The 16961-nt window shown below is 40.5% G+C and overlaps 2 protein-coding genes across 2 annotated transcripts in view; both read right to left on the bottom strand.

Moving 5' to 3' along the window:
• The window catches only part of LOC131239301 (exopolygalacturonase-like), a 70729-nt gene extending 55036 nt beyond the window's left edge, over positions 1-15693 (bottom strand). Inside the window, exon 1 of the mRNA XM_058236942.1 lies at positions 15655-15693. The gene's annotated coding sequence lies outside the window, so the exon portion shown is untranslated. The remainder of the gene's footprint in view (positions 1-15654) is intronic.
• Positions 14018-16840, bottom strand: LOC131241375 (exopolygalacturonase-like). The gene is made up of 3 exons (XM_058240191.1): positions 16557-16840; positions 14690-14915; positions 14018-14026 (listed from the first exon to the last, which is right to left on the bottom strand). The coding sequence occupies exons 1-3, from the start codon at positions 16838-16840 to the stop codon at positions 14018-14020; spliced, it is 519 nt and encodes a 172-aa protein (XP_058096174.1).
• Positions 16841-16961: the final 121 nt, after the last annotated feature.

The following is a 16961-nucleotide window of genomic DNA, read 5'->3' as shown; positions in this document are numbered from 1 at the left end:
GGACTTTAGTCTCCTCTCTCGTCCTTTATGCACTCTTCTTCAAAAGGATGCTCCGTACGAGTGGACTGAGCAATGCCAGGAAGCTTTCACCAAGCTTAAGGGCACGTTAACCACTGCACCTATCATGCAGCCACCCGACTGGAGCCTTCCTTTTGAGCTTATGTGCGACGCTTCTGATTATGCTCTTGGAGCGGTCCTAGGCCAGAGAAAAGATAAGAGGCCCTACGTCATTCATTACGCAAGTAGAACTTTAAATTCTGCCCAGGTGAACTACTCGACTACGGAAAAGGAACTCTTAGCTGTAGTGTTCGCCTTGGACAAATTTAGGTCCTACTTGATCGGATCCAAGATCATTATCTACACAGATCATGCGGCACTTAAGTATCTTCTTTCTAAGAATGATTCTAAGCCCTGTTTGATACGATGGATCCTTCTACTCCAAGAATTTGATTTGAAAATTAAAGATAAAAAGGGAGTAGAGAACGTAGTGGCCGATCACCTTTCTCGCCTTAATACCTCTGATCCCATTGAGACAACCCATATCAACGACATGTTCCCCGATGAACAATTGTTCGAGTCTCCCATTCACCTTGGTTTCTTGATATTGCTAATTATCTTGCTACAGATGCCATACCACACATTAGATGCGCAAGATAAGAAGAAAATTTTCACCGAGGTGCGCAACTTTTCTTGGATGATCCTTACTTATTTAAATATTGCCCGGACCAAATCCTAAGGAGATGTGTATCAGAAGACGATGAGCATCGGAGCGTCATCTCCTTGTCACTCACAGGCCTGTGGTGGTCACTTTTCTACTAACAAAGACCACGACCAAGATTCTGCAGTGCGGCTTTTATTGGCCCACTATGTTTAGGGACACTCATGAGTTTTGTAAAGCTTGTGAGCGTTGCCAGAAATTGGGAGCATTGTCTCGTCGAAATATGATGCCTTTGAATCCCATCCTTATCATTGAAGCATTTGATTGCTGGGGCGTCGATTTCATGGGACCATTCCCCCAATCATTTGGAAATCTGTATATTTTGCTCGCCATAGACTATGTCACTAAATGGGTTGAAGCGATTCCGTGTCGAACTAATGACCATCGCACGATCATTAAATTCCTAAAAGAAAACATCTTTTCTCGATTCGGAATGCCTAGAGCCATCATTAGTGATGGGGGCTCACACTTTTGTAATAGACCATTCGAGAGCTTAATGAAGAAATACGGTATCTCTCATAGGGTGAGCACCCCATACCACCCACAGACAAGTGGGCAAGCCGAGATTTCTAATAGGGAAATTAAACACATTTTGGAGAAAACGGTTAACCCTGATCGTAAGGATTGGTCAATCCGATTGACCGATGCCTTATGGGCATACCGTACTGCCTTTAAAACCCCTATTGGAATGTCTCCCTTTAGACTTGTCTATGGGAAAGCTTGTCACTTGCCTGTGGAGCTGGAACATAAAGCGTACTGGGCGATCAAAAATCTTAATTTCAATCTGGACAACGCTGGCTCGCTACGCAAACTTCAATTGAATGAACTTGAGGAAATCCGGAATGATGCATACGATAATTCGAGAATTTACAAGGACAAGATGAAAGCATTTCATGACCAACACATTTTGCGAAAATCATTCACACCTGGTCAGAAGGTCCTTTTGTACAATTCTCGATTACATCTCTTTCCGGGTAAGCTTCGATCTCGTTGGACCGGCCCTTACATTGTTGTCACTGTTTTTTCGCATGGGGCCGTTGAGATAAGAGATCCCGACAATGGCAAGGAGTTTAAAGTCAATGGACATCGATTGAAACCATTTGTCGAGAAATTTGATTCAGAGGACATGTCCATGCCTCTGACTGATCCTGTTTACCAGGATTGATCTCCTAGTCTGATGGAGGTATAGGTAAGTTTCCCGCTTTCATAGGACTAGGGTAGTTGCTTTATTTGTCTGGCTGAAGACGGTAAACTTAGCGCTCCTGGGAGGCAACCCAGTTCTTCATTTTATTTCATTTTTTTTAATCATTAGTTAGTTCAATGTTTGTGGGTAACATTACTGCAAACCCTCACGAGACTCAAACTCGTCCACTAGGGGCAACCTAGGGGTTTAAAGGCTTGTTGCATACGCCAAATGCAATCGAGAGCACCTACGAAAGTGGTGTAGGTAGGATTTCATTTTTGTATTTTTTATTTTATTTTTGTTGGTTTCTCTCTTGTGCTGACCCGCTCTTACGTGGATATCCTTGGAAAGCCTCTTGATTCTTTCGTCCAGGTACTATCTTTCCATCACTCCTATTTTTTCGTTATCTCATGTGCATTGCATGTCTATTTCTTTTACATTGAGGACAATGTAGATTTTTGGTTGGGGGTGGGAGATTAGGTTTCCTAATCAGTGTTTTCTTGGTCTTGAGCAAAAGTTGTGAAAACTTTTAATTTTTCAGGATTTCTGATGAAGTCGAAATGATTTTGACAGGCCATCTAGGGCACTTAAAATTTCAAGATGCGTGATGTTAGTACTTTATGACTCTTGGATTCAGTTATCTATTAAATTTCACAGCTAAGTTTGAATTGTTAATCCATTATTAGAATTTGTAAACATTGATTGAGTCATGAATTTGCAGGACACATCTCGCTTACATATTAAGGTTTCAGTTCGATATTAGAGGATTAACTTGGTAATCACTAAACATGAAAAGAACCAACTTGAGAAATTGAATGGATTGGGCGAACAGTCTTTACCATAGGTTTGCTCCCTATAGGTGAGGATTCGATTCCCCATGAATGATATGTGAAAAAGTTGGGTGTACAGTCTTTACCTTAGGTTTGCTCCCTATAGGTGAGGATCTGATCCCTCTTCTTGGCATTACTTCTAATGAAAAAAAAAATTCAAAAATTAAAAGAATAAAAAGATAATGTGTAAGCCAAGTTGGGTTATCGTGAATTCTCTTAGTTGTTACTAAGGATATCCTTAAATATCGAGGTGAATCTCAATGTTGATAAGTCGAGATTAGACTATACATCCATGGAATTCAGTGTTTGGAATTGGACTAATTAAGGGATTAATATTTGAACTTGATTATGAAGTTTACTGTAAGCTTGATTCCAGGAGAAAGTAATGCCAACATTCATGAATCTTAGAATTCGAGTATCTGAACTATTTTTCATAAATCTCTTGAGTTTGTAGAAATTGTCCTGTAATTCTCAATTTATTTTTCGCATACCTTGCTCGGGACTAGCAAGATGCTGGTTGGGGGTTGTGTTCAGGGTCAAATATTGCATATCAGACCCAGTTGCTGCATAGAATTACAAGCATGATACCGCTTAATGGCCTGATTTAATCATGTTTGTGATGCAGGGCATATTCACGAGCACGGACTGGAAAGGGTACTGAAAGCATGGATTTAACAGGTCTAAAGTCACCAAGGCAAGCGACGGACCCCAGGAAACCAAGATCGACGGATGTGCGCGCCAGGGATTCGAGAAAATTGAGAAACTAATGCTCAAGTAGCCTGAAATTGGTACAGAATACAAGATCACAGGGTTCCCATCATCTGTTCGGTTCGAAACTCCATACGTGGCTTGAGGACCATAAATTAACCGTACACGTCAAATTTCATCTGTTCAGTACTTATGGAAGTGGCCCAACGCTCAAAGAAGCCCATAAACTATTGATTTTGGGCCCACATGAGATCTTGATATGCCTAAAATTTGGTCTTAACGCCTTAAATTATGAGAAGAACCAAATGGATGGAGCGGATTTATTACATGTATCAAGGTGGGACCCATTTTTGTGAGAGAAAGTACACACTACATGTGCACGAGAAGTGCACCGGACGGAGAGTCCGGTCCAACCACGGATTGACCCGAAGTCCGTTTATTTAAAAGAAACAGCGTCCGACGCTGTTTTCACCGGGAGATCGTTGTGGGCCCCACTCGCTCCTCAGTTCGATGATCCAAACCGTCCACTTGACGTAGGAGATGGCCAAGAACAATGTCTAGGTGTCCTTTTTCTACCATGCACGCAGCTTCACGATCCCAACCGTTCAACGCAAGATGAACGGTGAAACACCAAGTCTTGTGGGTCGCAACGGAATCAAACCGGTCTCGTCCGTCCCCAACGGTTTTTCGACGTGATTCGAATGGACGGAGTGGATTTTCGACTCGGCCTCCACAAAAGGCCCACCGACCTTCACAGCGACGTGTGCGCGAACTCTGTTCTGCAGCAGAGGTTGCGGTTGATTCAGGTGGGCCACCAGCGCTGATCATATTGACGATCTGGACCGTCCATGATGTCCGGAGGGGGGATGAGACCCTCGCCAAGGTCGCCCTTTGGCCCTACGTCCATGGTTGCATGTGCAAACAAAACAACAACTTTGTTGTTTTTCTCGGCGGCGAAACATCTCTGCTGTGCGTAGAGAAAGTTTCCGCAGCTGGCTCGTCTGCGGACTCCAGCTCTCCACCGGTCCTGGCTGCGTAAGGAGTGTCTCCGCAACCTATTTCCGGTAGGACTCTACAGCAGCTCTCGGAGGACAGCTCTATAAGGAGGGTGGTTGCTGCTGCACGTCAGGGAGGAAAAACAGGAAGACAGGCAGGGGCTTTCTGCTATCCACGGCTGGAGAGAGAGAGCACAGGAGCAGGGTTGCGATTTTGGCTCTGAAGAAAGAGGAGATCGTGTGACGGCTGGCTTGGGTTTGGGCTGGAACGTGAAGACAGGGAGAAGGAAAAAAGGAATGCTCTTATTTTCTTTTTCTTATTTTTTTACCGGCTGTTGTTTTTCCTTTTCTTCTTTCTCTTATGATGCCTAAGGTTATTAGCCTAATCATGTTGGGCTAAACCTCTTAGCTAGGGCTAAGAGGTGAAGCTTGTAGTCTGATGGGAGGGACTTTGCTTGTGCCTATTGTTTAGACTGACTGATGTTGATTTTTGTTCAAATTAAAAGAAATACTTTCAGTTATTTTTAATGGTTTGTTGTGACTGAAATTACAATAGATCTGCGATGGTTTTGAGTATTTCTTCCCCTTTTTATGTTTATGAAGTCAGGAAGCCCTGTTGTTCATCATTGTTCCATGGGCATGGTAGGATGACAGTACCCTTCCTGATCTTCATACATTGTTGATTGGTTGGTAATTAGTTTAATCCTGTTGTTTGCTTTGTCTCCTGGGCATGGTTAGATGATGGAATCCATTCTAATTCATATACCTTTCATCTCTTGAAAACCAAATCAAGTAAGTTCAGTTTGAATTCCATAATCCTTGATGCAGGCATAAGATCTCCCTGATCTCTACAAGTGGATCCTCTGAATCCCTAGTTTCCTTCCTCTGAATTCACTGAAGTTTTTATTCCACAATTATTTCTTAAATTCTATTTGGTTTAGATCACATCTTAGTCTAGTTCTAGTTCTACTTGGTTTCAGATAACGTACAGGTATCAGTCCCTGTGGATTCGACCTCGGTCTTACCGAGTTTATTACTACATCACAACCCTATACTTGGGGAGTGAACAAGCATATATTCAAAGGAGTTGTTTACAACCATAAGCAATCAACTATGGTCCCTCCAAATGGATGTTTGGAATTCTTGATTAGACCTATTATTTCCATAAACAAACTTTAATGTCCCAATGAGACGGACATTATTCTATAGTTTCGTAACTAGTGGCCCGCCAACGAGTGGTGTAGAGCTTGTTTGGAGATTCGGGACAGTTCTGGTAGCCCTCTGGCCATGAAACTAATAGGATAGGTGCTCCATGGCCCGATGAAGGGCCACGCAAAATTTGGGGACGATCGGATCTGGAGTTTGGTCGCACGGGCCCGATTTGCGATCAACGGTCACCGTTCCACGATCGGGTCCCAGAGTTCGTGGACGGGTGTAGAAAAATTCATTAGACCTCCTCTGAAAATGTAGAAGAGATCCGACGGCTGGATAGCCTTGTATCTCAGCTTCATTTGCGAGCGCCAGATTCCGGTCCTGCATAAGTGGGGTGCATTTAGTCAGTGCCAGATCTCACTTCTGGGTGTCCACTGGGTCTGTGGTTCGCGATGGTCCACAAGCCCAGTGAGCTCTATGGTTTCCTAAATTTTTAGATTTTTCTGACCTTCCTGCGTCGCGGTACAGCCCGCACGGGCTGTTGCTAGGTGTAAACGGCCATCTAGCTTAGAGGCCCGCACCAGGTTCTATCAGGACCCGACTGGTCTATTCAATTGGGCTAATATTGGTCCAATTTATTTGTGATACCTCACTACGAGTGGCTTAAACGAACGGTCCTCTGGCAAATCCTTCGTGGACGCCCCAAGACATTGTTCTGGTTCGGCGGGTCGTTACACTACACCTGATGTTCAAGTGATCGGGCGGATTCATTGGCTTCCTACGGCTGATTAATCGGACTGGTGTGGTTCTTTACTGGTACTACCCCTGTATACACTAACATTGAGTCATAATGGTTAATAAGTAATATTATAAGTTAATTAAATTAAAAAAAAAAATTTAAAGAATTTTGGAAATCCAATCTTGCAACTTTAAGAGATGGCCTCACCATTGAGCATGTACACATATCCAGAAGTAGAATTGTGCTCGTTCAAATCGCTACCCCAGTCTGCATCATTGTATCTTCACATGCGAAGATATGACCTCTATAGCATAGCATGTAATTTGCTGTCCCACATAGGTATCGAAATATCCTCTTAACAGCTGTCCAATGAGTCAGTCTTGGATTACTTTGATAACTCACTTGCAAAACTGATGTCTGGTCGAGTGCATATCATGGCATACATCAAATTGCCAATCACGCCAACACATAGAAATTGAGTAATCTTAGTTTGTTTCTTTTTTGCATCCGTCTTGAGGCAATATTTAGACAAAGTCCATAACCTTTGTTGACAGAGTGTCAATAGGCTTGCAGCCATGCATTTGGATGCATTTGTGCACTATCTTAATATGCTTTTGTCTAAAAAAAACACTTTTATCCATGATTCACTTGTGTCACACTAATGGAGACAATTCGGAGGATGAGCACTGCCTTTGTAACACCTGAGCCAAACGACGCATGACCCTAGGGCGTCCACCAACGGAGCCACCCCAAGACCATGCCAGGTATACTACATGGGGAAATGTGCAAAGCCCTATAAACTAAGGACGAACAGGGTTGAACGACCACTTTCACAAGTCGTGAATGGATGACATCACAAACATAGCTACACACCCAAGTAAGACCGAACCCGAAGCGAACTTCAGGGGTTGGCTCTCCCCAAAACCACCTCGACAGACCAAAATAGATCTAGACCACTCGATCATAGTTCCATTTGGTCTGAGACTGTAGATGATCGTCTACCTCACTGGGCTCGAGGCCCATCGCAGGTAGCAAACCAAGAAAGTTCCTAGAATCGCACAACTTGGGCCGAAAGTTAAAGCGCTTTACACGCGAAATCTCATGGGCAAAATTTTGAAACTTATGTGAAATAGGCTACTAGCTCTTTCGCAAATTTATGACTTTTCGACTGTTAGATCCTTGTAATCGAGTCATCGATCGATCACCGATGACCTCCATCGCAAGTGGGTCACCACGGTTGATCAAAGCATCTAATCTCCGCCCAAGTGTGACCAATCACATATCCTATGGTGGGGCACTTGCCCCTTAGTGCAGATGAGCCAACAGGCCCCCAAAGGGACCTTGTGGGCCAAAAAAAGTCCATCGAGGGCAATTCTAATAGAAAAGATGTCCCCAGGGTTATTTGTGCACAAATCTCGGACTATAAAAGGCCCGTAAATTCACTCCCATACGATATTTTAATTGCACATATGGAGAGTGAGTAGGGAGAGGGGGAGAAAGAAACATTCGGTGGAGCTGATTTGAGAGATTTTTCCGCCACAACTGGCAGCTACATAGCTTACGACCGTGTCGCACCATAGGAAACAACTTGACGACAAGAAAAAGGTAACTATCGAACCTCCTCGTGATTTGAGCCTTATAGGATAATTGCATACCCTCTTGTAAGTTAAACTCACTGGCGTAGGGCACTGACACACTGATCTACGGACCCTAACCTTAAGAGTGGCAAGATAAAAAAATAACAAACCACTTATAGGTTCAAACCATTACCCTTAGGTTGCCGATTATCGAACCCATGTCGCAACTAATGGTCTGTGTAGTGAGTAGATGTCTGCATGTTAATCAATGTATATTTGTTCAATTAATTGCTTTCCATAATTTTCAAAATTTGCGTAATGTAGCTTGAACATCTAATTGCATGTTATAATAGAGAGAAATTACTTAAATTTCTTGTTCATGCTCCATATTATTCTCATCATACGCGCCTAATTTTGCCTTTTCACATGTGAATTGCGATAATTTGGGTAGTACGCCTGCATGTTCGATAAATTGCATAAATCAAGTAAAACCCTCATGATTTATTGTTTTGTGTTCCTTACTATTCTTGCGACGAGTAAAGCATGCAGTGTACCAATTGATTGTGGCTAATTGGTTAATCGGGTTGGCCAACAAACCGTAAATTTTGGAAAGATAGTCATATTCAGGGTGGCTGCCCCGGGCTAGTCCGACTAACCTAGGTTGAACACGGACAATCGACAATAGTTGGACGACACGGGATGATTGCACCTAGTACCGGTTGTATTAGAGTTCGCCCGAGTTAACTGAACTAATCTACTAGTTGACCAACCATGTGTGTCTATGATGTATGACCATGCCCGCTTGAATCTGAAGTACCCCGCACCCCAGAGAGGCCTACTCATAACCATTAGCATTATGATCCCCGAGCCTCGGGGAGGCGGGTATGGTGGTATGAGATACTGTGTTCACGTTGTCGGCCTACGTTGGGGTGACGAGCCTCCCTATAATACTGCGAGCGATTTAATTCACAATATTGCCCATCGTATGAGTTCATCTGAGAGTAACGAACCCAGACAGATCAAGGATCATAGGCACGAGGCCGCTACGGCCTCCTCTGGGCCTAGTGATTGGGTTTGGGACATCGATAAAACGGAGGTGTTTCGGCTTCTCCAATCTTGTTGGATGAATGTAACTTGAATGAAATACTCAAATAACATGATCACTCGTCGCATTGCATTAGTACAGGTTGTGGCGATTTGGGCATTGTGTTCGTGTGATGAAGGAGTGTTGGTATTTGCGAATGAGGTGTCGAAGTTGCTATGAGGGAATGTTGAATTGCGAGGACATGCATCATCTCATAATAACATGCACATGCATTAATAAGAGTATATATGAACTAGATGTTTAAGTTGATTTATCATTATCTGTGCTCGTGGAATTGATAACATGCGTAACTTGATGCTAATGGAACCATTGAGTTGATCACTCACTCCCACTTTGGGATAATATTTTAAAACATCAACCAGACTCTATCATAAATGAAGGTACCCCGGAGTCCGACACATTAGAGGAGGCATCCGTGGACTCCAAGGAGGAGTTTTTGTATTTCTAGCTATTGGGTGGGCCACTATAGGTCGCTTTAGGGGCAACGATGGATTTTGAGTTTAGACATTTTGTATTTTAGAACCGTATATATTTTTGCTGGGATACGGTCCCGTACACTAGACATACACATCTTCTCGATTAGTCATACTTTAAGTTAGAATTTGCATCCATTTCAGTGCACGTCCCATGATCCATGTTACATTCCTCAAATGCTCTCATGCCAAGTAAAATAAACCATATCATCTGCTTCCGTAATGCATAAGTGACACATGGGGAGTCGAGTATTCACTCAAAACTCGAGATTCAGGGTGTTACAACCTTATACACCTTCCCTAATGATGTGGTCTCCCTAAATCATATATAAATATAATTTTTAAGCATTTGGCCTAATATAGGTTGACACACCCGATGGTTGGGTTGATTTTACATGAACATTACGGTGTGGCCCACCCGAGGATGGGCCCCATAATCTCCTGACATATTTGCACTGGGGGAGTGTCATGTTTAAGCTTGATAGATGTGTATTATCATATGCTACGAGAGTTGGTGGAGAATTTAATCATTGGATATAGGGCTATGTTTCATTTATTCAAACTATTTATACAGTGGGTCTCACCCTGGATGAGTATGGTACATAAAATGAATGCTAATTTATAGGAATTTTTTGACCATTTGATCATTCGACTCTTTTTCATGAATATGAATATTAAAGCTTTGAATAATATATATATATATATATATATATATATATATATATATATATATATATATATATATATATATATATATATATATATATATATATGCACGCACAAATACTTTAATCTATATTTACAATTTTTCTGTCATTCAAATGTTTGCATATAGATTAAATATGCACACATCCAGACTTGATAATGTGGGCCACAACAAGCAGGCCCAAGCCCGTTCCAACCCAAGTCCGGAACAGGCCCATGATGAGCGGAGGCAAACAGACCCAAGTCTGACCCATGATTAATGTCATTTGCCTGACCCGAGTCCGGCCAAAACCAGCCACACTTTATATATCGTGCAACATCTAGTTGACGGAAAAATGCCCTTGCAACCTTATGGGCCTCGATGCTGGGCTCTTATATGTGGCCCGAGCTTGGCCCAATTAATAAACAGGCTTAAAATTTGGGGCTGGGTCTGACCCTACGGCCTAGCATGACGGGCCGAATTCGCACACAAGCCAGTCCATTGATAGCCTTAGTTGTCCAAGTAACCATTTCAAAGAAGCAATGTATTGGAAGAGAGGAAGGTATGGATGGGATAGGTGCATTAGTCTCTCTAAAAATTTTCTCTCACAGGGCACTTGCGAGAATATGTAAATTGAATCATTCACTATTCAAAAGACAAATGCTTGAATTTCTAGTTTGCCTAGCCCATTGGTTTGTACTGCACCATGTTTACATGATTGATGGTTAGGATCTTCTAATTAGTAATACATGCATGGTGAGAATGGGCCCATAAGCCTAAATATATCAACAAGAGATTAATTGTTTAAATCTTTTGCAAACACTTCAATGTTATCAAATAAACATATGTGGTGTGATGTTCCAATGATCAGAACTGTCATGATGGGATCCTAAATGTTTTTAGGGCTATATAAGGATAATTTCCTTGTACGGATGATTCTGGCGATTACTATCAGGATTTATTTAGAACATTGATGATAAAAATTTAGAAAGCCTCATTAAACTTGAGAAATCAATGGTCAGAATCTTAGCTGTAGCATGACAATAGAATTATAGCTTATATGCGGTAGTCACCAATAAAGTGGACAGTTCAAATCATCTGACCATTTCAACAAGCTGCATGAGGGACCCAAAATGGTGAACGTAAGAAATCGTATCCATCGAGAATAGAAGTTGCCACGTCATGAAAATACTATGCCCCTGAAACTATAGCGATCCAACCATCACAGGGCTTTTTAGGTGCTGGGGCCTACCTAATGGTTGGTTCGGCATGATTTCTGGGGGTGTCCCATTTTTATCGTGGGTCAGCCATGTTAGACCAGTTTGATAACGTGCATACCCCACGGTGGGCCGACACCCTAACTATTAACATTTGCAACCAGTTGTAGGTGAGACCTTCACCAATTAATACAATCAATGCGATTATTCGGCAAGCTCCCTCGCTATGCAGATTGCGTCCCACCTAATCCGTCTGGGCAGGGATCTGTGGGGCCCACCATAATGTAAGTGTTTTATCCACACCATTCAAATCATTTATTAGATAATTTTATTACGCAAACCAAAAATAATAGGCAGATACAAGGCTTAAGTGGACCACAAAGTGGGGATTTAACATTCACCATTAAAAACTTCTTGGGAGCTGGAGAAGTTTCGGATGAAGCTGATATTTGTTTTTTCATTTCATCCACATCTACATGACCTTATGAATAGGTCGGATGGTTAAAAAACATCACAGTGTGTATTAGAAAGGTTTCAATAGTGGGTGTCAGTAACAGTGCAGCTTCTTTTGGTGTGGTCCATTAGATATGTAGAGCTTCTACATTTTTAAGATTATACCTTAAAATGATATGAGAAAAGTGGTGAACAGCGTGGATAAAATACTTACATCATGGTGGGCCCCACATATCTCTGCCCGGACGGATTACTTAACGTGCATACCCCACGGTTATTGTCAATTCTCTCATAAATGTCTGACATCCAATCCTTCTAATAGGTTGGCTCCATCACAGGGATCATTCGTTGCAAAAATCATACCCATCCATTAATAAGTGGGCCACACCATTGGAAGCAATGTCTCACCTATCATTACTAACAAAATACAAGTGCGGTGAACATCCTGAGTGAAGTGAAATCTACTGGTTGGATGTCACATGTTGGAAGTTATATACTAAGGCCCCGGTTGTCAAATTTGAAGTATAAAGCATGAATCCGAAATGAGTGCGGATCCTCTGCCTCCCGGAGGCAGGAACTCCCTGCCTCCAGCGTTTTCATTGGTCAACGTCACTGTTGGACAGGCAATCCGCTCCCCCCAACCAAGTTTAGATCTCTGACGAAGTGCTGTCACATCTCATCTATCCAAATCGGAAACACAATTGTCTCCGTAAAGGCCGGAGAAAGAAAACAAAATCTGTCAGAAATCTACTTCAACATCAGAGAGAGAGTAGGTTGGCTGGTGTACTAGAGACCAGCTATCTAGCGGGTGTATTGACGTCAGCAAATTTTGTGGATATCATCATGAGGTATTTGTTATATCCAAACCGTCCATTCATTTGATGATCTCGTCTTAAGTCTTGAGGAAAAAAATAAGACAGATCTAACCATCAACTAGACCACACTACAAAACGCAGTGGAGATTGAACGTCTACCATTGAAACCCATTTAGAGGTAACGGAAGTTTTGGATCAATATGAAAATTGTTTTGGATCAATATGAAATTCATCCAGATCTTTGAGATCTTTTAGATCTTTGTGACCTTATGAGCAGATTGGATGGAAAATCAACGTTACGATGGACCTATGAATTTTTTAAAGGTGAAAGCCATTATCCCCACTGTTATTTATGGTGTGGTCCAGTTGATTTTTAGATATGATTCATCTTTTGGATAATGCTCTAAAATGATCTCGAAAAATGGATGAATGGTGTGGATATAATAAATACATCACTGTGGGGCCCATGTAACTTTGATCTCCTTTGAACCGTTCGTACAACTCGGAGCTCGAAGAGCGTCGGCCCTCCTCTTCGCACGACACGTATGTACACCACCAGCTCTATACCTGGTGTGCGGTAACTGCACCGCAATCAAAATGGACTGCAAACTTGTAAGAAGAAGTGCCAATGATGTTTTTGTAAGTAACATGGATGATCTATACCCGCGAGAGTTGCACATCTTCACAGAAAATAAAAAACCCCATGAAATTGAAAGGTGTGGATTAGGCATATATTGCATTTAAATGTCTTTTCTAAGTTACTGAACTGTTATTTTAAATCCGGAAAGAAACTTGTAAATTTGTTGGGTTTGGTTTGATTTGTTAGTATGAAGTAAAATTGTTACGTGAAGTAAATGATTCCAACAACCTGGATTAGGTGGAATTAAGTTTATTTGGATGTTGGACGATTGGACCTTAAGATTGATCGAAATAGTATTTTTTGTGTGCACTTGTATAACACTAAATCAGAAAATTATTTCGTTATTAAAATTAAGGTTAATTAGAGATGGGTTTTCCTCTCCCTTTCTTTCTATTCTTTTTTTTTTTTTTCAAAATTTCATGATATTAAAGTTAGGGAGAATAAAAAAAATCATGTAGAATAATAGAATCGATGAATGATCTAATAGAATTGTGTTCAATCATCATACGGTAAACCATAATTTGATAAGTTTTCATTAGCTTCATACCTAATAGGACGACGCACTTTCTTATAACTTGGTGCACCGCAAGAAAATCCAAGTGCAAATATTTATTTGTTAAAGGTTACCTTATTTGTGTAGGGATGGACTCGACAATAGTTTTGATCGATGATGATTGTCTTAGAAACTCTATTGATAATGATATCTTCAAATATGACGGATCTGCACTCACGAGGCCTGCATACATTCACAAACAAAGAAAATGAAAAAACACGTGAGTTAGGAGGGTATGAATTAGGCACATGGTAGGTTTAAATTATTTGAATCTAAGTTGTAAAATTATTATTTCAAGTCCATAAAAAAACTCATAGAATTGTTGGTTGGTTTGTTATTGTGAAGTAAAATGGTGTCGTGAAGCATGTGATTCCAACGGCCTAAAATTGGTGGTAGATGCTACTTTTACCATGTTGGTGTAATTAAGTTTGTTTGAGTGATAGGTAATTGAACCTTAAGATTGACTAAACTTGTATATTTTTGTGTACTCATGTGTGACACCAAATTAGATAATTATTTTGTTAATAAATTTAAGCAATCTCTCTCTCTCTCTCTCTCTCTCTCTCTCAAATTTCATAATGTCAGCTGTCAGCTGAGGAGAAAACTCAAAATTTTACGAAAACCAATAGTCAAACAATATAATCAATTATACTCTATCATCAAACGATAAATCATGATTTGATGGTTGTTCATTGGCTTGTATTAGATTTTTTTTTTCCAGGTAATGGTTCCCATACATAAATGACAATCATGCTTAAATAGGACAACATGCTTTCTTATAACTTGATCAGTCAAAAAAAAATAAAAAAAAATCTAAATGCAAACAATTTAAGTGTTGAAAGTTACCTTCTTTGTACAAGGATAGACTGGACAATAGTTTTGATCGATGATGATTGGCCTGGAAACATTTTCCATAATGATATCTTCAAATATGATATCAGAAGCTTTAAGTCCCGGTGATTCAGGCCATGTTTTGATCCTTACACCATTCATGGTGCCACTAAGAGTGCAATTCCTCACATGTACACTAATCACAGACTTCTCTTGTGCACGCTTGCTGAGGCTACCAATGCTGCAAAATTTACCAAAGCTTCACAATCAAGAATTTATACAGTTTGTGTGACATTCTTGACAAAATTAAAAAATAAATATGAAATTGTTTAATAAATAGTCATCTGTAATCATATTATCATTTCAGATTATGGATCGATGACCCGATCAATCCTAATCCAATGCAACATTATAATTCAATAGTAAAAGTAGGCCCTGTTTGGTTCAGCAAAATGAGTGACCCCTTGACTTGTGCGAGTCATAGTGCAACCCTATACCAAGCGAGTTGGTTGGGTTCTTCCTCTAAGTTGGTTCTTTAAATTTGATTTTACATAATTCTTTTTTGGATTCCTCTGTTTTCTATTCAAACTCAATCATAACTTATATTTGATTCCTTTACACTTATGTTATCACAGTCACTCTACTTGTTATTAGCATTCTAACAAGTTATTTCTATCAAACACAATTTACAAATAGAATTAACTAAGAATATAGTTAACATGGACTTTGTTTCTATTGAAGAAAAAAGGATAAGAGGAGATGTGAGATTGGAATTCTAGCTTAATACCATGTTATGAAATTGTTGATTTGGAAAAATTATAGATTAAGAATTTTTTTTAAAAAAAATTGTCTAATCATATTTTATTACAGGAATAAGATATAAACAATCTAAACTCCTAAGAAAGTATCATAGATAAGAAGTATGAAAGAAAATAGTCTCCAACAGTTTTTAATTTAACCTTTAATTTTCAAACATGTACCTGATTCAATGGCCCGGGCCATAGAATATGCCAGAGACGAAGATCCCATTGCCGCCTTCTCCACACAGTCATCACCTACGCATATAATCGAAGTTGTGATGTTGATATTCGTAGATGAACTAATATGTATTCCATCTGTATTTGGGCTATCCCCTAGGCCGTGATACTGAGGTTGTAGAGTTGAACCCCTTGGGACCTAAATACGCTGGTGTGAAAAGACTTGTACTGTTCATCAGATGAATATCATGGATTATAGAGTTGGTGATATCTGTGAACTTCATAGACTGCACCATACCACAAGAACATATTAGTTTCATTTCTCGCTTGATTCATGTGCATTCTTAATGTTTGTCATCTTATTTGTAATTCGAAATTAGAAAGGTACCCAAATAGTTTAGGACGGCCTTATGCTAAGGGTCCCATGCTCTTTTTTAAAGGTTTTTTTTTTTACTTAATCTGCTTGTGAATAATTAAATGCAGGAAATATGCACCATGAAAGTCGTAGGCCCAATAATGAAGATTGTCAGTCACACAAATTAGTCAACAATGCTCACTGGATGAGGTGAATCATTGGAATTAATGCATAGACAGTAAATGGTCTAACTCAACATGTGTGTGGTCACCTAATGAATAAATCAACCCGGTATTCTGAATAGGCTAATCTTCATGGCGGGATCTATCATTTTCATGGTTTGATGTCCTGGACAAGTGGCATATTAGTGGAAAACATAGTAGAAGCACTTGCCCTTACAGGTTAACAGATCTCTAATTAAATTGGCAATGGAAAAAGATATGCATAAACGGTGGGGGAAATTGACATTTTTTTTTTCTTTGGACAAGTTGTCTGGTTCCAAGCATTAGATCCTTGACCGTCAATAATTCCTCCACCGTTCACTGTCAACCCATGCAAGTCTGTGAACTTTATCCAACTATCATCACTAAATGCAACAAGGTCTAGTAGAGCCTTCACTAGTCCCTTTATCACAACTTCAGGAGATGATTCCTGATGGCAGGACCCAGAAAATGTAATGGGGCCGAGTAAGAACTCTCCATCAGGTACCACGAAGCTCGTTCTACAACCAGCATAGGAACATGCATCTTCCCATGCAGCTAAGAAAGCCTGTATCCACACCTTGGATTCTGATCCTCGAACAGCAACCGCAGATCTTGTTGGCCTAGCTAACATTTCTCTCGATCTAATGTCCCGAAATGCTACGGACACTCATGAATACATATCTCGGTTGCTCGAAAATGCAACAGACCCCGCCATGAAGAAATGGCTTAACAGTTGCCTTAAGAGCTACGGT

The sequence above is a fragment of the Magnolia sinica genome, chromosome 3 (genome assembly GCF_029962835.1).
Source record: "Magnolia sinica isolate HGM2019 chromosome 3, MsV1, whole genome shotgun sequence".
Classification (NCBI taxonomy): domain Eukaryota; kingdom Viridiplantae; phylum Streptophyta; class Magnoliopsida; order Magnoliales; family Magnoliaceae; genus Magnolia; species Magnolia sinica.
The sequence above is the reverse complement of the archived record's forward strand: the minus strand, read 5'-3'. Positions and strand labels throughout refer to the sequence as shown.

Excerpts from the sequence above, each read along its gene's own strand:
- LOC131241375 (XM_058240191.1), bottom strand. The coding sequence starts at position 16,840 with ATGTTAGCTAGGCCAACAAGATCTGCGGTTGCTGTTCGAGGATCAGAA. Across the intron at positions 14,916-16,556 it reads AAGTTCACAGACTTGCATGG|CATTGGTAGCCTCAGCAAGC; the intron begins GTTGACAGTGAA and ends TAAATTTTGCAG.